The following is a 21,285-nucleotide window of genomic DNA, read 5'->3' on the forward strand; positions in this document are numbered from 1 at the left end:
TTTTACCTGCCACGTACGTCTCACAAGGTTATTCGGGTAAGTACAGTATCCATTAACTGTCGACCGACTTTTCAGTGTGTTGACCTCGAGCATGTTGTGAACAAGCAAGTAGCAAAGCATTCATGGTATTATATATCAATCTAGGTCATTTTTCGCAACCTCTGAATGTCCCTACTGTCCATATAAAACACTTCATATTCGTGGATGTAACTAGTGTTTTGAAAGCATGATCAAACCGCTAGAGTGTACACAATAAGTACGTCTATTAGCAGCTTATCACTGTTTGTCATTTAGTTTCACTGCGCCTGCGTAGCAGGCCGCGACAGTTGATAAATACTTGCAGAATCCGGCTAGATCCAACCGTAGTGTCGAATCAGTCATGGCAGCATTATTGTGGTCTACAAAATCATGTGTGTCCATCATTTCGAGGGGTAAGTCAATTGATTCAATGCTTTACTTGTTGTAGCGTCTGTGAAGCTCCTGTGTGTAGCAGACGTTCAATATACTGCTATGGAATACTGTTATAATCGTGTACAAGGAGCCCGCTACACATCCGTCTCTCTAGTACTCTCAACTATACACAATTGTAAACAAAACTCCATATACTCGAGATATTACGTGACTTTATTGTATCTCACTAATGTTATTGCTACATCGAATGTGCACGAAGCGTTTTTGATAATAAAACTACACTCTTTTTAACGTTTCTTTCCCTGTTGTTCGTTCAAGCATTGAGACAGAAATGTAGATTATGTTTAGTTTACTGCATTTTGAATGGGAAACAGTAGTTTTACCCGGTGTGTTTTCAAGTATAACTTATCATTTCGCCTACCCTTCAACTTGATCGAAACTTACCTTCGAGATAAAAAGATGGATAGGTTCAGGCGCCGTGTTATCAGTGAAAACCTTCAAATGTAGTTCATTGCTAACCATTGCCCGATATGTATTAAACACCTTAGTCACGTATCAACTCGGACATCGCACAGACGCGATGAATCAATAAAGATGTCCCTAAAGCTTTCTTATGCCTGACCCCATTAAACTTCGATGCTTTTCGATAATATGTAGCCTCAGAAGCGGGAGCTGCATGTGCTGAAGGGGTATTCTAAGAGAGGTGAAGCGGCCGCCTACAGTGCTACGGCAAGCTTAGATGATGTACTGTATTGTCGTGTCCCTTTGTTTCCTGGTGCATCGGTTGGAGGATGTTAAAGTGTCATTGCTATATCGTCTGTATATCTGTTGATATACAAGTCACAAAGTAGTGCATTGAGTTAAAAAATACAGTACTTTGTCCTGAACTACAGCAAGGGGTTTAGCTTTATTATAGGTTACAATCGATACGTCGTTTACAGTAAAACAGTTTTCTACGACATATTGTTGGCACTAAATGTTCTAAAGAGCAAATATCATTATGAATGTCTTCATTACATTGTTGTAAATCATTTTCTCATGTAAAACATTACACGACAAATGACATCATGTTGTGTTTCAAAATATAAAATTAAGGTAAGTAGTATTTTACTGACATCACTAAGTTTACATTAACACAATAAGTCATTATTCTTCGACCGTATATTGCCAAATCGCTAACCTGATCAAACCCAGCAACCGGATAATCCTGAAACCTGCTTACAACAGAACCTTTAAGATAAGATCTGGATAGGTTAATGTTACAGTTCAGTTTATAAATAACTGGTCATTACACAATAGAGTTAAGCTATCAAGACACAATCATTAAACTTTGAATGGAACTGCATGGTTGTATCAAACTCAACGCACGTTCCTAAACTCCTGGAGTGTTTTCTGTTTCTCTTAGGCAATGCATATATCATTATGTTATCGTAAGGTTGTTTTTGAATATTCTATCAATCTGTTCAGAAGAATACAAAATCAAAGATATTTGTCTAGGAACTGCTGCTCACTGCTTTGTACCGAACCTTTTCCGTCATTTCAAACACGCTGTTAACGCGATATGCATTAAAAGTTTAGTTGTCTGGATAGGAACAAATGATCCTTTGTCTGCATTTTCAAAACTACTGCCTTGTAAATTAATCTATAGAAGTAGGCAGAACACGCTCCTTCTTCCGAGACACTTGGTATTGTTTACCTTGTAGATTTGTTTAATCGTTTCATTGATCTTGAGTTTAATATTTTGAGGTGCAAATGACAGCCGATTATTAAACATCACTATCTGTTAGGTTTGAGGACATACGGAACCCCGTCAGCGTCTAAAGCGGTAATGAAATCGGACCCCTTGGAACCTGACGCACCAGTTGTCCACACAGCGATCCCAGGACCTAGGTCCCAAGAGCTACTTACGGAGCTTGGTACCATTCAGGTAGGTTGTCAACATGTCATACTCAGCATAGAGCTAGTGATCTGTAGTAAACATGTACTACTACAAGCTATCATTGTCAACCCAACACATCTTCTGTGAACTTCCTTGGCTGGAGATAGTTTATTCTTGACATTAGAGTGACGGTATACGAGTAGTCTACAAAAGGATATCGTGTTACTATGCAATAATCAGTTAAGGAGTAATGATGTACAGAGGGGAAGAAGATAAAACAGGAAGCCTAGAAATAAACACACAGATAACTCATCTGATCACCGGCCTCCTAAATATACAATTTTCCTTTGTTTACTTTGGAATTGTCCCAATTTAGGATATATTTTGCTACTCTGAAAGTTTTGCTGTTCCCCGAGTTAAACGTTCCTTTCAATATCCTTAAGGTAGTTTCCGATTGTCTGTTTATATGGTTGTAGATGGTAAACACTATCTTGTCTTTCCATATCTAACCCGATATCAACTAACTAAACACAGAAGGTGAAGAAAGACATTACATCTTACTAGATGGAAGGGTCATTCATCATCTTTGACATTGTTGACGATACCATCTGCAAGTAAATATTTCGGGACAGTAGTCCTGAAACCTTGATAAAATATCATCCCGAATGAACACAGTATGGTCTACAATATGTCATACAGAAATTTCATTTTGGTATTATATAAGGTTTTACTTATTGATGGCGTCGCCTTTTTAGATTTGCCAGCAAATTCGCGTTTACTTTAATGTTGGCATGCTATCTTATTCGTGACCTCTTCCCTCCCGACACATGGCCTCTAGGGTGTTGTTGTCATTAGTTATGATAATTATCTAGTTGTATACTACCAAGTCCTATTCCAATTTAAAGGTACGTCCTTGTTTTCTTGTTTTAAGAGTTTTCAACTTTTCAAAGCAAGGTGAATGGCAGGTCAAGTACATGAAAGAGGGCAAAATCGCAAAAATGATCGAATTTCTGTCTTACAACATATTCGCCGTAGTGGTAAGATCTTTCAATAGACTATTGACATAACGATGAGACAAACTCTCATGGCCGACTTCCCGTTCGTACTAGGCTGAATGCATTGAAAAGAATATCAAAATAGGTCACAAAGTATTTGCCAAGCCCTTCTACACTGTATTTTATTTTCAGATATACTGATGATGTTTTGTTAAAAAGTAACATTAACTTTATTGACCATGCCCGTCGCATATACCTATCAGAGTGGGAAATCATTGACACGATACCCTCGTCCACACAAGCCACCACCATCTTTTTCTACAATGAAACAGTAAGGGATAGCTTTCCACAAAGTTGTGTAAGTGTGCTGATTTCAGTTTCCTTATCGTGAAATGCTATCCCAACTTATGGTTCGCACGGGCGTAATTAAAATATCAGGATTTCCATGGAAGATTTTAAACTTATTTATTTATGTGATATGAAGCTGGACGTGCTTGATGCTCGACAGTTTTGCCTGTTGGTTCCGTTGTTGTATACCTTGTCTTCATTTGAGTACGTGATATAACTAATTTCGGTTGACCAAGGTGTCGTCGATGAAGCAGAAGACGTTTACTCTTCCGGAACACCTGGTTATATTCTCCTGGTACATTTTCAGAAGTCTCCATGTAAATATTTCTTTTGCTCACATTTTGTACTAATTTAATTGAAATTGAGTTTGGACTATGAGTGTGTTGATATATTCGTATTTCCGGGAAATGTCTGTAGTCGGCGTTATAATCACGTTGTGAAATATCGTTTCTCCTTGTGCGATATGCAGCTGGACGTGTTTGATGCATGTGCATGCCTGGTGTTCCGCCGGTGTTTACCTTTTGGCTTTACTATAATTGACCAAGATTTACATGGTGGGTGTTGTTGCTGATGCAGAAACGCTTACCGTTCCAAAACAAATGGCAATATTCTCCTTGTGCTTTTACTGGTAAGAGAGGGGTCTCCGTTTAAAACGTTTTTTTTTTTTTTTTTTTTGTTTTTTGTTTTTTGGTTTTTTTCTTTTTTTGTTTTTGTTTTGTCTATATGTACTCCAAATTCTCCATATTTTATTTTTGCATAATGGTGTGTTGGTAAATCAAAAGAGATGCGTGTAATATTTCATGCGCTTAAGTCTCTTTAATATTGAAAAGTGGCTATTTCATGATCCTGTAACAACAACCTTTTCACCTGGTGCATTGGATATTGTACCTTCACAACCACTTATAGTTCTGAGGGTGACTAATTTTGTATGGTGGAACAGTGTATCATCTATCTTCAGATAGATCTAGGATATCCTGTTTTCCTGTCCGTTATGTAACTAGGATATTTTTCTGTTTTGTCTGAGATATTGTATACACCTAATCTATTGCTAAGTTGATTCAGAAACCGCACTCGGGCCAACTTTCGTATTTACATCTGAACATGAGTTCAAATGAGACATTGTTGTGATTTGGATCCTTTCAAATTCTGGAACATCAGTAAATGGATTATTGTAGGTACTTAGTTTAAAAGCTCCCATTTCTTTCCAGAAATAAATGGTTCTAATGACCATCGTTAAAAAACAGCTAAAATCCTTCAGCATCTATCAAGTTAGTATATGTGACTTCTAATGTGGCTTTGATTGGCTTCATAATATGGTAAAAATACATATTGTTTAAGGTTTTGATAATAGGTTAGGCTAGGTTGGTGTTATGAAAATTTAGTTCCGGTTACTGAAGTTGTCAATGTTTAAATTTATTGATGTACCGGTTTAGTATCAGGCGTTTCAAAGTGACAGAGAAGTTCCTTATTATTGATGCTTCATAGTGGTATGAAATCTTGGCACCCTAACTCATTCTCAAAGAACACTCGAATAAATTAGAAGTTCCAATCAATACTTTGTCCCCATTGATGGTCTCAGACACGGGAACATTTTCCGAAATGTAAAATGACCAATTTTCCTTTGTTTATGCAGCCAACCAGTGTAAACTAGTTTCTAGCCAGCTTGTTTCGTTTGTGCTAAGCAAAGATTCAGGCCAGCCGTCATCCGGCATTGCGTGTCGTACGTCGTGCGATCGTAAACAGTTAACATTGTCGACTTCTTCTGAAAAACTCCTGATCCGATTTCAATGAAATTTTGGAGAAACCTTTCTTGGCCTTAGATGTTACAAAATTGTGAATAATGCAATCTCCACGCTAAAGGGGCCTGTGGGGCGGGGCAAAAAGTGGTCAGATGTACCCGGATTTTAAAATCTCAACACCCAGATATGGTAGAATCAAACAAATGGAAGCATCTTAAGATGCTTCACCAAAATAATGGATTTCATGGCCCCAGGGTCTCGCATTTCCCCGTGGGGAGGGGGTAAAGTTTACTGTAGTTTATGTAGGAAAAATCGATTTTTGAACATAATTTGTTTGATTTCAATTGGAAATATTTCAAACCTGGTTAGCATTATGAGTGAAGGATGACGTCTTGATGGTATGCCCATATTGGTTCTGACTGACCCCCAGGGGTTAATGTGCAGGGCGAAAAGGAGTCAAACTGACTTAAATTTCAAAAATCTTCTTCTCAACACACAGGTGTGACAGAATCAGATATTCTGTATGAATGAAAATATCTTAATGTGCTTTAATTACCGAAATGGGTCTCACATTTCATCCTTGGGGAGAATCCTTTTTTAAAACTTAACTTTATATTTCATAGAAAAATGCATTTTGGAGAATAAAGTTGGTTTATTTCCCTCTTTGTAAGAAGTATTAGTATAGGATAACAGTTTTGATGATATGCATGTAGTGACACTGGCTTACTATATTCAGTGTCACAATTTCTGTTTCACGACACTTGAAAGCTACCTTATATTGCTTATCTCAGGTGACCGTCAAGGCAGCTAGGCTTTGTTTTCAAAACCGTGCAAGTAGGGATGAGATCGGAAATGTAATGAAACTCTTCGTGAAAAAAATGTATCCCCATGTTTTTAAATGATAAACTAAAAACGAACACATGTGTTTCCAGGAGAAGTGTGATATTTAAATGATAACGATTATTTATTTTTCTGACATTGTGTATTTTAGAACACCGGGGCAGTGCAGTTTTTCGTTGATTATGAAAGGAGTCGGGGAAACTACCTGGCTGACGTGGACGGAAATGTGATGCTGGACTTGTTCACCCAAATTTCCTCCGTTCCTCTAGGTAAACATTATTTCATGCGTAAACTTTTTTAGAAAGAGATGTGGACACTTATCGTCTCCATCCCTATAAATAATTATTCCTTTATTTTGCGACTACTATAAATATTAACTATAAACCAAGATCCTTTTCTTTGAAACTACTGTAAATATTATCTATACTGAAAGGATAAAGAAACGCAGGGTAATATTTATTCCGATATTTTGAAAACGCGTTCTCCAAATAAAGTGAAACTTTGTGGATTGAGTAATTAGGTCATATTACACCTTGTCATGTATCGAACATTTTAGTCACGGTACAGTGCGCAGCTCTGGTAAATGGAGGAATGAAAAAACAAGAATCTCGTGCACCGTGCTGTTCTGGTCTCATGCAGCGTTGGTCAAGTCACTCTTCGTTATTTATACTTTAACTTTATACAGACCAACTGCTTCCCTAAAATTAATTGAGAATTTGATTCGTTTTAAGAATGGCACGACTCACAGAAGTTCAGAGGGGTCAGGCCATTCAGATGCTGATGCAAGGACAGCTACAAAATCAGGTTGCTAGGTACTTTGGTGTTAATGTTTCCACCATAGAACGTCTTGTAAGACGTCTTCGGGAAACTGGGCGATTGGCCGATCGACCTAGGTCAGGACGTCCGCACGTAACGTCACGACGTCAGGATCGCTATATCGTCGTCTCTCATGTGCGTAATCGGCGCCTTACTGCCGTTGAGAGTGCAATTAATGTTCGTGGAAATCATGGGCGTCCTATAAGTTCAAAATTTGTAAGGAATCGATTATGAGAAGTTGGTGTAAGAGCACGTCGCCCCTACGTAGGTCAACACCTTACCCCTTCTCGACATCAGCGTCGTATGGCCTGGTTCGCTGCACATGCTCCACGACGGTTTCCACTGAGGCAGTGGAGACAAGTTTTCTTCACGGACAAGTCTCGATTCTGTCTTTATCGATCTGACGGCCGTCAACGTGTCTACCGACGTCGTGGCGAACGTTTTACGGACGCTTACGTTGTAGAGAGGGATAGGTTTGGGGGCGGTTCAGTAATGGTGTTGGCAGGAATCTCACACGGGTTAAAATCACAATTGGTTGTTATTGATGGCAATTTAACAGCAGCTAAGTATAGAGATGAGATCCTCCGACCCCATGTTATCCCTTTCTTACAGCAGCATAATCTAACCCTCCAGCAGGATAATGCTAGGCTGATTTGTCCCCGATCGAGCATCTTTGGGACCAGTTGGATAGACAGGTTCGAAAGCGCCAGCCACCCCCTGCTACTCGAGAGCAGTTGACCAGAGCTCTGATTGAAGAGTGGGACAACATCCCCATAAGACGGATTAACGCTCTCATGAACTCTATGACCAGAAGAATAAGGGCCGTGACCACAGCAAACGGCGGACACACAAGATATTGATGACTCAGTTCAATTTCAATTTCAAAATCCTATGGGTCCATTCACGTACCTCTAAACCAATTGTAAGATGCAAAATACAGACTTTGGAAATTTTTAAGCTTCAATTTATCTGTAAGTATACAAAATTTCGTTTTAAATGAAGCCCGATATCATATTTAATTTCTGGTTTAAAGTTCACCCTGCGTTTCTTTATCCTTTTAGTATATAAACATAGATCGTCTCCGGGAAGTTAAAGTGTGTTATTAAATTTCCCGTTTAATACTTTTAATTAATCAGCAAGGACAGCTTCCGCCAAGCTATATGACAAGCGTGATGATTTCAATTTCTGCGGTGAACTTTCTATTTTTTGATGGCAACAAATCTTCATCAACAACCTATTGTGTTTTCATGTCACAGAGGATTCAATAATCCAGGGTTTGTTCCAGGTATTTTGATTTTCATACCAGATATCGGCACCTAACAAACTAACAACACAGAGTTTCGAGAGATACGTGTTGATAAAGATTATAAGGAAGCTTCACGATTATCTTAATTACCACATCGAGAAATGTTCAGTACTTTATGCAATATGTTGCTGGAAATGTTCTATGTTTAGTAGTATTCTATATCGTTCCGTTGTTGTTTAACTTGTGAGTGTGATACTACTTACTTGGACTGAACAAAATTAACATGACTAGTGTCGCCGATGAAGAAGGGGACGCTTACTCTTCCAGAACACCTGGTTTTATTCTTACTGTGCTCTTTCAGGAATCTGTGTATATCCAACGTTCATAGTTTGCTTTAGTTTCATAAGAATTTGTGTTTGGTTTGTTTCTGTAGGAAGGACATTTATTTATCTGAATCTGTGGACCGCCTTTCCAATAAAACAAGCACATATAATTGTTTCAAGTTGCGTTAACAGCGACAGTGACTCCTAAATGAATATCCCAACACCAACATTCCCCTTACTAAAGCAGTAAACAAAATACAATCCTGTAAGTAATAGACAAAGGTCATTTATGAACCTGTGAAACCCGGTGCTAAATTGATTTTTTCCATTTTAATATCATCCATATTTGTAAAAATATTTCAAATAAATACACTGCACGTGATAAACGTATTGTTTATAGATGCATTAAGACAAAAAAAGTGCTCAAGTGTGACGTAATTAGTAATTAGGGCACTTAATTACCGTGACCTACTTTTCAACAATGGCATATTTTTTGGTCATTTTTTCTAATGAAGGTTTTAAAATATATCATCAAATGACATTTAAGAGAAAACAACTAAAACAAATGTTTTAGTTTGATAATTATTGCAATAATTATGAATTTGATCCCCCACTTGTCCCCCCTCTAACAACTGAACGGCCTTGAACTGACCTTAGATTAATGTCATGTCATTACCGTCTGACCTCAAGTTTTTAATAGACAAAAATAAAAAGTATTCTTCATGGCCACCAGAAGGCCCAAATTGGCACTCCTCCTTTGAAGTGGTGAACCTACGTACTGCCTGATCGATTTTGACGTTGTTGGAAGTTCTGATGGTAGGTAATGATTGGCACAGTTTTTGTCATTCGATACGTTGACGTATTTATGTTTCAAAGCAGATTCAGGTGTATATATATATATATAACATTGAATATTTTAATTCTTGTGATTGAACATTTCGTGCGTTGACTGAAGATTTATTATCCTTTCATCGTCTACTTGATATCTGAAAAAGTTGGTTGTAAAGCAAACGTACCATCATTGAAGTATTGCTTCCGGTACGAAATTAAATCTTGGAACCCACTAAGTAGCTGCTGTATGTCAATATCCATGACCGTTATTTTATATTGAATATGTACAAAATGAACTGTGACATGATAAACTGTATACATACTTACCAATGCATATGTTTTCCTGTAATGGAAAGAATGTCTCGATAAAGCTGTAAAGCATAAACGATGGTGTGCATTATGTATACATATACATGTATAATACACATACATGTACTTCCGTAACTTATCGCGGCGAGACAGCTGTGACTTCAATTTAAAAAACAAGATTTTACAACGATCTGATCATTGTTGTGCAATCTCGTATGACGGAACACTAGCTAACGACATGCAGTGAATACGTTTACCATTATGACCTTTACTGTGTACATTTTGTATTTTGTACTTTTAAGAAGGTTTAGTATTATTTCATTATGTGTACACATTGACCGGATAATGATTTAATTAGGTCATAGGTCAGACAGTTATTGTAATAACAGCATAACCAAAAAAGAGTTGTAATGTTACTCGAAATTAATTAAGAGAACGCGAAGACATTAATAATCCGATTGGTACGGTGTCTGACAAGAACAGGGTAAGCTGTGAACATGACAAATCTCTAAAAAGTAATTAAGTATGGAAACACGTCGCATTGATTTCATGTCTTGAAAATCAGAAACTTAATTTTTCCATTAACATTACGTCAAAATGCATGATAGAAGTGTATGTGAAATAAATATTACAAGATATTGCCACTCAGCCTTAAATAAAACTCCAGATTATAATTCATAATATACTTAAACATTAATGATGATGAGCCTATTGTGATCAACATCGACAGTTGTACTGGATAAGTGATACTTCTGAGTTACACGTAAATAGCATTAATGTTTCAGGGTACAACCACCCCAGACTGGTGAAGGCTCTGCTGAAGGAAGAAAACAGGGTATGTATACATTGGACTTCGTGACTTAATTGATGTCATAAAACCTTGCAGTGGCTAATGATCTCTTTTGGGGGCAATAACTTCGAAGAGCTGTCAAGAACATCTGTCGTCTATGCAAATAACACATATCGATTGGCTCTGTAATATTCTATAATGCACGAGCTTGCTAAATACCAGGCTTGTTTTTGATTTAGCAGGGACAAGTAAGTCGGTTTTTCGAGCATCCGGGACAACTTCGACAGCGACTCGCAGTTATTTGTGGTCGTTCACGTGCTTTGACTTTACTGAAAAATAAAACATAACCTATTTAAACAACAGGTTAGATGCAAAGATCAGAGAACGTGCTTTCTTCCCTTATTCAAAGCTATCAAAATATACGTATCTGCTTCTACAGACATGAACGAAGCCATGCATTTAGGTGAGCACAGAAGAAGAAAGGACGCCATTTCAAGTATGACGAAATATAAACTGATCGATCCATTAAATGCTATTACTTCTTTATTGAAAAGGCACAGCTCTGCAGAGTCAGAATTACAACACACTGTCACATTAAGTATTTTTGAGAAATTCAACTCGCAATGGTGAGAAAAAGGAAGAAAATCATCAATAGAGTCACCTTACAAAGTCACTTCATTGTCAGTCATCTTGCAAAGTCACTTCATTGTTAGTCACCTCACAAAGTCACTTTATGGTTAGTCACCTCACAAAGTCACTTCATTGTTAGACACCTCCCGAAGTCACGTCATCTGTAGTCACCTCACAAAGTGACTGCATTGTTAGTCACCTAAGTCACGTCATCGGTAGTCACCTCACAAAGTCACATCATCGGTAGAGTCACCTTTCAGAGTCACTTCTTTGTTAGTCACCTCACAAGCTCACTTTATTGTTAGTCACCTCACAAAGTCACATCATCGGTATAGTCACCTTTCAAAGTCACTTCATTGTTAGTCACCTCACAAACTCACTTCAGTCTTAGCCACCTCACAAAGTCAAGTAATCGATAGTAACCTCACAAAGTCACTTCATTGTTATCCACCTACCAAAGTCACGTCATCGGTAGTCACCTCACAAACTCACTTCAGTCTTAGCCACCTCACAAAGTCAAGTAATCGAAAGTAACCTCACAAAGTCACTTCATTGTTAGCCACCTCACCAAGGCAAGTCATCGGAGTCACCTCAAAACGTCATGTCATCGGTAAAGTCATATAACAAAGTCATGTCATAGGTTCAGTTTAAGACATAGGCTCATAGACACTTGATCCACGAGTGTTTAAGATATGTAGTGACACCTGATCCCTGAAGGTTTAACACATTGAAGGAATAAAACATAGGCTGACACATGTTCCCTAAAGGTTTTAAATATATGCCTATACATGACCATGAGGGTTTTAATCATGGGCTGACACATGGTCCATGGAGGTTTGAATCATGGGCTGACACATGATTCATGAGAGTTTAAATCATGGGCTGACACATGATTCATGAGAGTTTAAATCATGGGCTGACATGGTTCCTGAGGGTTTAAACCATGCACTGATACATGATGCCTTTTATTTACAGGCTACATTGATCAACCGCCCAGCTCTTGGAGTGTTCCCACCTGGTGACTGGAGCTCTCGTCTCAGAAATGCTTTACTTTCGGTAATGTACTATCGTTATTGAAGCGTTTGATACTGCACTCGCCTTCGCTAGGTATCTATACGAATAGCATGATATGTTCGGAAGAATTGATATACCATATTGCCTACTTATATCAAAGTAGTCCCTGAGTATTTAATATCTTTTCTCTCTGTAAAGATATACTATAAGGACTTTTTTCTGCCCACTATTGCTTGTTGATGATAGTCTAGTTATACAATGCTACCTTCGCTAGGTCTTACTACATATAATAGAGATTTCCTTGTAACATCATTTTCCGTAGGAATAATATCTATTTTCATTTGAAAGTTAAAAAAGTATAAACATCTGTGCACAAATAATGCGTAGAACATCCATCACAAACGTGAACTCGCTTTCGTTTCACCAACTTCACGTAGTGACTTTATATAATGATCGGGATAATTGTACCTCCAGGTCTTGACTTTGACATTTCTTATTTTCGTTTTATTTAGCTTTTCAGAAAATGGAAGACACAATAGCTGTATGATGCAGTTTATATCACTATTTTGTTCTTATGTATCTATTTCAAAATTTGTATCGAAAGGCGCTGTTCACTTGTGTGTCTTTTGTACAGTGTAAGCTGCCGTCTTAGACCACCCAGTTGTTTTTAAATATCTAGACAACATGTGTTTTCTGCACTCATGGGCCACTTCGTCTTTGTTGAATATCTCAATATCTAGATAACACGTGTTCTTGTTCTCATAGGCCAATGAGCCGTTGTTGAATATTTAGATAAGTATTTCCATAAGTGTTTTCATAGACCACCTAGTTGTTGTTGCATATCTAGATATATGTGTTTCCTGTTCTCAAAGACCACTCAGTTGTTGTTTAATGTCTAGATATATGTGTTTCCTGTTCTCAAAGACCACTCAGTTGTTGTTTAATGTCTAGATATATGTGTTTCCTGTTCTCATAGGCCACTCATTTGGATATCTTATCGTAGTGTCTTGGATCACTTATTCGTTAATGTGCCAAGTGGCATTTCGCAATTATTTTTGCTTGTAATAAGATCAATTGATACTATTTGGTCGTAGACGTGATCGGACAATCGAAAATATCATTTGACTTGCTGTCTTGCATATTTGCTTTTTGACAAGAAAAAATATTTGTAAAGGTGTTGAATATGAGGAATAAATCCGATCAGTATAACGACAAGATAATTCCAATATTAGAAGGATACAGTGTATTTCAGTATTTTCTGATCGGTCGAGGTTATACTGTGTTACCGGATAAGTATTTTCATAATTGATTTACTCCACGTACTTCACCTATATATTACATTAACTGTGATTTAACTCGAGAAGCCATAACCATTATGATTTGTGATCTAGGTGGCTCCCCCTGGCCTGAACCAAGTCCAGACAATGGCCTGCGGCGCATGTTCTGTAGAACACAGCCAGAAAGCTATGTTTATTGCATACCAGGTAATGCCTTTATGTACTTTAACCATTGTCTTGAGTTTAAATTAAATTGTAAGAAATACCGTAATATGGTAAGAAAACAAGGGACATGTCTTACATTAAACGAGTGAGCTTATAATTTCACGTGAAACTTCAATAATCCTTCTATTTGATATTCATGCAGAAAACTATGCATGAGTTTATTTACTATGTAGCTTTTATATTAAACATGGATCTGATTGTTGCTCTCAGCGCCGTCAGCGAGGTGGGCAACCCCCTTCTCCCGAAGAACTCCAGTCATGTGTGGAAGGACACGCCCCTGGAAGTCCCAATCTGTCTGTCCTATCGTTTACAAATGGTTTTCATGGCAGGACTATGGGTATGTAAATACTAAGATGTAAGAGGATAATTTATGAAAAGTTTTCGAAATATTCATTTATATGAATGCTTAATATCGTCTGATCATTGATGACAGGTGCCCTGGCCGTTACACATACCAAATGGGTTCACAAACTGGACTTTCCTGTACCAGACTGGCCCTGTGCCAGTTTCCCCAACCTGCAGTATCCACTGGACCAATTCCATAGGGAGAACCGAGCTGAAGAAGACCGCTGTTTGGATGAGGTTTGTTATTATAAAGATATCACATACATCATAACAAAACACGCTCTGTTACCTGGTCAACATCAAAACATATACACCCGATATCAGACCTGCTCTCCTTGTTCCTTCTTGATAATTCTAATGCATAATCATTCCCTATCAGTCACTAAATGTCACTTTAATACCTAATCTTACCCCTTCAGTCTCTAAACTCTCCAATACCTATTCCTACCATTCTCATGACATTCAACGCAAGTTTATAGCGATGACTTGAATGAACAAATACTGTGTCCAATGTGGTTATTCATCCGTAGTCAACACGTGGGCAAATCGACTTTACAGTCTTGGTAATATTATTTTACCAAATTATGCTATATAAAATGCTTCTAAATGCTTGATAACAGCTGTCACATAGTTGTACTATAATTCTCCAGGTGAAGGAGCGTTTGCATGCCTGGGAGAAGAAGAATTGTCCAGTGGCCGGGATTATTGTGGAGCCTATCCAGTCGGAGGGAGGAGACAATCATGCGACTTCCTACTTCTTCCAAGGTCTCCAAGACATCGCCAACGATGTAAGTAGACTATGGATGATGACAGTATTGCACAAGTGTACAAATTTGACGTTGACAATTTGAAATCGGGACACTTGATTGAATATTTGTTGAAAAATTTATATGATATTGGCCGGCTGGCGCAATGATATCGGACTTGCTTTATACTTAGACCCGGGTTCGATTCCTACAACAGATGTGAAAAGGTACGGGGTCACCAGCCAAATCACGTGGCTTTTCTCCAACTACTCTGGTTTTCTTCCTACACAAGAACTCTTCCGGGCCAGCAAGAGATATTGATATCAGTTGGAATAACATAACAATAATAATTGTTGTAAGATAAAGTTAAGTTTTCAAAAGGGATGGTATCCTTCTTTTCTGGAGAACAAAATAGTGCTAAGGATGAATGAACGTATTGGTATATTTGAATAAGTGCGTCTTGTACAAGGTTATTGTCGGACGGATGCGCTGGTATCACTACTATAAATAGCCGAAATAATTAAGAAAAATGTTTTTAGAACTGCATTATCGGAGGGTATTGCATGTGATCACTTGTATGTTTCTCTGATCTGATAAATACTTTTGCAAATTGCAGAAAACAAATTCACGTAGCTATATATCAAGCGAATTTCATTTGCCTTAAGTCAATAATATTGTTCTTTTCCAGCACGAAATCCCTTTGATGTTGGACGAAGTGCAAACAGGATGTGGTGCAACTGGCAAGTTCTGGGCGCATGAGCACTGGGACCTGAAAGATGCTCCCGATATTGTGTGTTTCAGTAAGAAAATGCTTACCGGGGGATTCTTCTATAAAGACCACTTACGTCCTCAAGAGGTAGGTCACGTTGTTTATAAGGTTTCAATACTAAAGAGATATACCGAAGAGGTTATAAATTATAGGATCATTGTATGTTATTGGTTGTATGATCTTTTCGTGTATGTCATTGCAGGCACACAGGATTTTCAATACATGGGTAGGAGACCCTTCCAAAATGATCTTCCTTGAGGAGGTGGTGAATATGATAAAAGAGGAAGGACTTTTACAGCGAGTGAAAGACACCGGATCTTATTTACTTAGCGGACTCTACGATATGCAGGTAAAACATATATGGTGTAATGTTCAAGAAAATTCTTTACAGACGTTGATAAGTGGTCCTAAGAATGCTTTCTTTTCCAAATTACAGACCAAGTACCCCGGAATACTAAGCAAGGCACGAGGACTTGGAACATATTGTGCAATAGACTTCAAGGACGCTGACACCAGGGATAAGGTTTTGAATGAGCTTAGGCAAAAAGGTAGAATATGGTTTAAAGAACACATATTTTTTTCCTGTTTTCTCTCACTGTGAATCAACTGGTGATTCTTAACATGTTCTTTAGGGCAGAAATATCATTCGAATGATATTGTCATAGATGTACGTCAGATGAATGTCAGATTAATGTTATATGTGACAATATTCGAATGATATTGTCATAGATGTACGTCAGATGAATGTCAGATAAATGTTATATGTGACAATATTCGAATGATATTGTCATAGATGTACGTCAGATGAATGTCAGATAAATGTTATATGTGACAATATTCGAATGATATTGTCATAAATGTACGTCAGATGAATAATATATGTGACAATATTCGAATGATATTGTCATAGATGTACGTCAGATGAATAATATATGTGACGATATTCGAATGATATTGTCATAGATGTACGTCAGATGAATAATATATGTGACAATATTCGAATGATATTGTCATAGATGTACGTCAGATGAATGTCAGATAAATGTTATATGTGACAATATTCGAATGATATTGTCATAGATGTACGTCAGATAAATGTCAGATAAATGTTATATGTGACAATATTCGAATGATATTGTCATAGATGTACGTCAGATAAATGTCAGATAAATGTTATATGTGACAATATTCGAATGATATTGTCATAGATATACGTCAGATAAATGTTATATGTGACAATATTCGAATGATATTGTCATAGATGTACGTCAGATGAATGTCAGATAAATGTTATATGTGACAATATTCGAATGATATTGTCATAGATGTACGTCAGATAAATGTCAGATAAATGTTATATGTGACAATATTCGAATGATTTTGTCATAGATGGACGTCAGATAAATGTCAGATAAATGTTATATGTAAAACAATATTCACAATGATATTGTAAACAATAGATGATACAAAACAAATGACAATGTTAGATGTGACAATATTCGAACAATGATATTGTCATAGATGTACCTTCAACAAAGACAAATAAGATGTTATATGTGCAAAACAATATTGAAAAATGATATTTGTCATAAAAAGGAGTAGCTGGGGAAGATAAATGTCAAACAAACACCATGTTATATGAAAAACAATATTGAAGTCTGAAAACTGCAATAGATATACGTCAGATAAATGTTATATGTGACAATATTCAAATGATATTGTCATAGATGTACGCATATAAATGTAATAAATGTTATATGTGACTTACATATTCAAAACAAATTGTCATAGAATTAAACAGATACAAATGAAAAAATGTCAGATAAATGTTATATGTGAAAACAAGGAAAATACTAAAACAAAACATATATCAGTAAGATTAAAATGATGTAGGTACAAAATGAATGTATATAAATGAAATGTTATATGTGACAATATTCGAATGATATTGTCATAGATGTACGTCAGATGAATGATATATGTGACAATATTCGAATGATATTGTCATAGATGTACGTCAGATAAATGTTATATTGGTATGTATATTAATGCAAAGTCAAATAGTTATTTTCCGGTATTAGAACTTTCATAATTGTCTAATTGTTATTCTGGTAAATACAATATAGTTTCGGTATGCCATTTATCTTCTTACTTATCATATATTTCATTGAAGGTGTTCATCTCGGCTCTTGTGGAAACTGTACCATCCGGTTCAGACCTACCCTAGCCCTGTTCAGAGATCACGTGGACATCTTTCTGGACGCTTTCAATTCAGTGATAGGTGGGCTGAAATCTTAAGAAGTCGTAAGATGGATTCACAATAGACTGTTACCGATAGCAGCACCGTCTAGACTGAATGAGCCATGCTGGACTGTGTGAATGTGTTAAGCTGTTACTGAAATGGCAGATGGTGTTTCTCAGTTATGGAGGTCACCTTTAATCCAATGTTGAAAGTATTTTGTTGAGCCTCGTGGAGCAGTCATTTTTACATTGGAATTTTATCGAACAGTTTTACTTGCGATAAACAAACACAGTTGAAGTGAGCAAGTAACATTTGAGTTATAGCAAGGAACTTAAGTTATCTCTCCAAATACTTTCATTTTGCGTTCTATAATTTATGCCGCAAACAAAAACATAGATCAACAACTACATCCTGTTTTTGTGATATCATAATCTCATAATAAATTGTCTCATGGAATGTACCATTCAATGTCTTTTTAAGCCCATTGCTTCCATACCAGTAATAATATTATACAGATTTATTCATAGAAATAGAACGGATGTCGTGCTGAAAATTTCATGTAAACAGTATGTAATATGAATGTTTAGATTGCATGTGTTATTAAAGCGTATCTTTGTTCCAGAGTGAATGGATGGAACTGTTTCTCTTACTTGACTGACTTGTAGTTATTTTTTTTAAAATAAGGATGTGCTATTGAAGAAGCTTTGAAAGCAATTAACAAAGATATGAAAATGATGTCTTATCTTTATATAGCACGAGTTCATTAAGCATGTCTGTCCTATATAACCACCGAAATCGGAAATCAAGGACCCTAACCCTTACTCGATCTTAATTTACAACGCAACCAGCAAAGACAGTTTTTCACTGAGCTATAGGATAAGTGTGATGAACAATTTGCCTATCGTTAATAGTAGTTCCATATCCCCAATCTATGTCGTTTACGTTCTGGTTCCCAATATTGCGACTTTTGAAACAGCTTACTGATAACCTTGCAACCCATATTTTCGATACAAGCTGGTGGATGAAACCCACGGTGAAGTTATGTGATTAACATTATGATCTCAACGATAAATATATTTTTCTTTGTGCGAAATGAAGTTATATGCTCATATGGTTGCTTTGTTGTTTCGTAGTTATATTTCTCTCATTTTGAGAACTTGACACAACTTGTATTAAATCGACTAGGATTTAAGTGTCCTTTTTTCCATCTTAGTATGTATATCATGAGAGGATAAATTTTCTTGCATATTCGCTATATATTCCGGAGAAGCATGCGTCCATGAAAATTTCATTTCTTAATATGTGTGTGCAGACTATCTATTGTTTACGTTTTGCAGCATATTGAATATCTATTACCATATAATGATATGCTGGAAAATCATACGACAAGAACTCGGTAGGGGTTGAATCAGTACGAGGATATATATATATATATGAATATATTACACAGTGTCAGGGAATACATGTTGTTTGCTGTATAATGATGTCTTCACCATGTCATATTTCAAATCTTCATGTATCAATATCCGGTATGATAAATCTGTCTTTTGGTTCGAAATTCTACTCGTAAAAATCTTGCAGATTCATATCCAATCTGATCCTTAAGTTATGACATCTATTTTGTACAACCACAAAAGTAGCTCCTGCAGGTGGAGCCAAAATCACTACTCTTCATGAACACCAGTTCAGCTCCCTTATGTATTCTATGGGTTATCAAGAAAAATAGCTCAAATGCGGAAGTCCCATGTATTAACAACCCGGTAGATGTTAAAATTAAATGGACCAACTTAGGAAAATAGTTTAAAACTTTTAATATCTTGTTCAATTAACATCGTAGCTAGAATGCCCGTTAGACGGTTTATTGTAAATATAGTATTGGATTTGGCCTGACTTACGTATCCATTTGTAGAGGTTTCATTTCACCGTTTATTATAAACTGTATGACGAATACCGATTTTTAACTTCTCGTGTCTTCTTACTTTTCCGATATTATCAAACTCAGAGGCTTTTATTAAACGGGCCCAGAAACATTTTGCATCCTGAACGTTATAATGAAAATGGATAGAAACATTTTTGCAACCATTGATATTCTAGACCCAGTGGGGCAATAAAGACTTGGTTTAATAATGAAAAAAACAATAACAAGTTTTAGCTTGAGTGTTCGAAAGACGGCCGAGTTGAAATCGATCTACTAATTACCAAAATACCTTTCTCTGTTGTATTCTATTGGTACGGGCTGTAGTGAAAATAAAACAGACACGTGAGCTTTAATGTGAGGTATTTAATGTAGAAAAAGTATCAGCTTTACATCACATACTCAGTGTAAGAAAAGCCATCAGTGTATTGCAATAATATTCAACACAATATATTTGTTGATAATTAAAATTCAACACTTATCCTTAATAAAATTGTATTGTAAACAGTGTTTGAACTATAAATTTAAACGACTAGCTTGAATGTGAACAGTATTACATTCCATTGGTCTTTCTCCTGCAAGTATAGAAAGCTGTTTGTTTTTAAATCATTACATGATTATCGCTTAAGCGGCGTGTTATGAGCGACTTTCCACAACAGTGCTGTTTTATCATGTCGGGATGAGTGTTCGGTATTTACGAACAATGTCCCCTGATTTTGTTTCAGCCTAGGAAAAGTTTGGACATTTCAAAATTTTTAATCTTAAATTATATTAATGATCAGGATGATACAGTAGTTTTGTTACTGTATGCTTCTTGAGTGGTGCAGATGGCTGAAATCAGTGGATTGAAAGAAATATCTTAAAAACCAATGGAGGAGGCGCAGTGGTCCCTAAATTAAAAAAAGATAACTTTCGATATGTTAATAATTTGGAAAAGAAAAGGTCAAGGACATGTGTTCATCGTGCCATTACAAAAGCAATGCATTCCACCTGCAATCTCTGAGGAAGCATACAAGTACCACTTCTCTATATTACGTTATTATTATTACATTTTTACAACTCTTTCTGTTACCATGTTATACCGAGTACAGATATATATTTAAGGACAATCATTAAATACTTTTTATGGAAATACATGAAAATATTGCGGTTTGTTGTAAAGCGTATAATGGTGCCATCATTTTTCTCAGTTCGTCTGTGTCTCAGCATTTGATTTGCCCTGAGCAAGCCGAAGAATACAAGGTTTTGTAATTGGTTTGTCCACATATTTCCGAATCACACCATGACGATGATAAAATCAGTTTTTTTGTTCGCCGGCCCCTGAGAAACTATCCATCAAATTCCATTAAAACCGCTCACATATTCTTAGCATTAATAACAGATTTAGTTTCCATTTCACTTACACAAATCAGCAAACATATCCTCCTTAAGGTTGATCTGAATCGATCAAATTTGTATGCGGCAATACTTCGCCGTGTACGGTGTAATTGCCAATACTAAATACAACATTTAAACATGTTTTACTTTCAATTTTTCGGAAAGATATTTAGTACTGCGTGCATATATAAAAGTTTCTATTATTTTGATATTGCTAC

At 36.5% G+C, this 21,285-nt stretch overlaps 1 protein-coding gene across 1 annotated transcript; it reads left to right on the forward strand.

The window, feature by feature from the left end:
- The first annotated feature begins 314 nt into the window (after positions 1–314).
- LOC132543880 (4-aminobutyrate aminotransferase, mitochondrial-like) lies at positions 315–18,424 on the forward strand. The gene is made up of 13 exons (XM_060207413.1): positions 315–431; positions 2,199–2,338; positions 6,364–6,481; positions 10,523–10,572; positions 12,133–12,213; positions 13,563–13,655; positions 13,884–14,010; positions 14,107–14,255; positions 14,669–14,806; positions 15,453–15,620; positions 15,736–15,882; positions 15,970–16,081; positions 17,707–18,424. Exons 1-13 carry the CDS (start codon positions 380–382, stop codon positions 17,829–17,831), a joined length of 1,500 nt encoding a protein of 499 aa, XP_060063396.1. The 5' UTR covers positions 315–379; the 3' UTR covers positions 17,832–18,424.
- Positions 18,425–21,285: the final 2,861 nt, after the last annotated feature.

This window comes from Ylistrum balloti, unplaced genomic scaffold (genome assembly GCF_031769215.1).
Source record: "Ylistrum balloti isolate Yb309-2 unplaced genomic scaffold, AGI_CSIRO_Ybal_v1 Utg369772, whole genome shotgun sequence".
NCBI classification, from domain to species: Eukaryota; Metazoa; Mollusca; class Bivalvia; order Pectinida; family Pectinidae; genus Ylistrum; species Ylistrum balloti.

Excerpts from the sequence above, each read along its gene's own strand:
- LOC132543880 (XM_060207413.1), top strand. The coding sequence starts at position 380 with ATGGCAGCATTATTGTGGTCTACAAAATCATGTGTGTCCATCATTTCG. Across the intron at positions 14,256-14,668 it reads AAGACCGCTGTTTGGATGAG|GTGAAGGAGCGTTTGCATGC; the intron begins GTTTGTTATTAT and ends ATAATTCTCCAG. Across the intron at positions 15,621-15,735 it reads ACCACTTACGTCCTCAAGAG|GCACACAGGATTTTCAATAC; the intron begins GTAGGTCACGTT and ends ATGTCATTGCAG.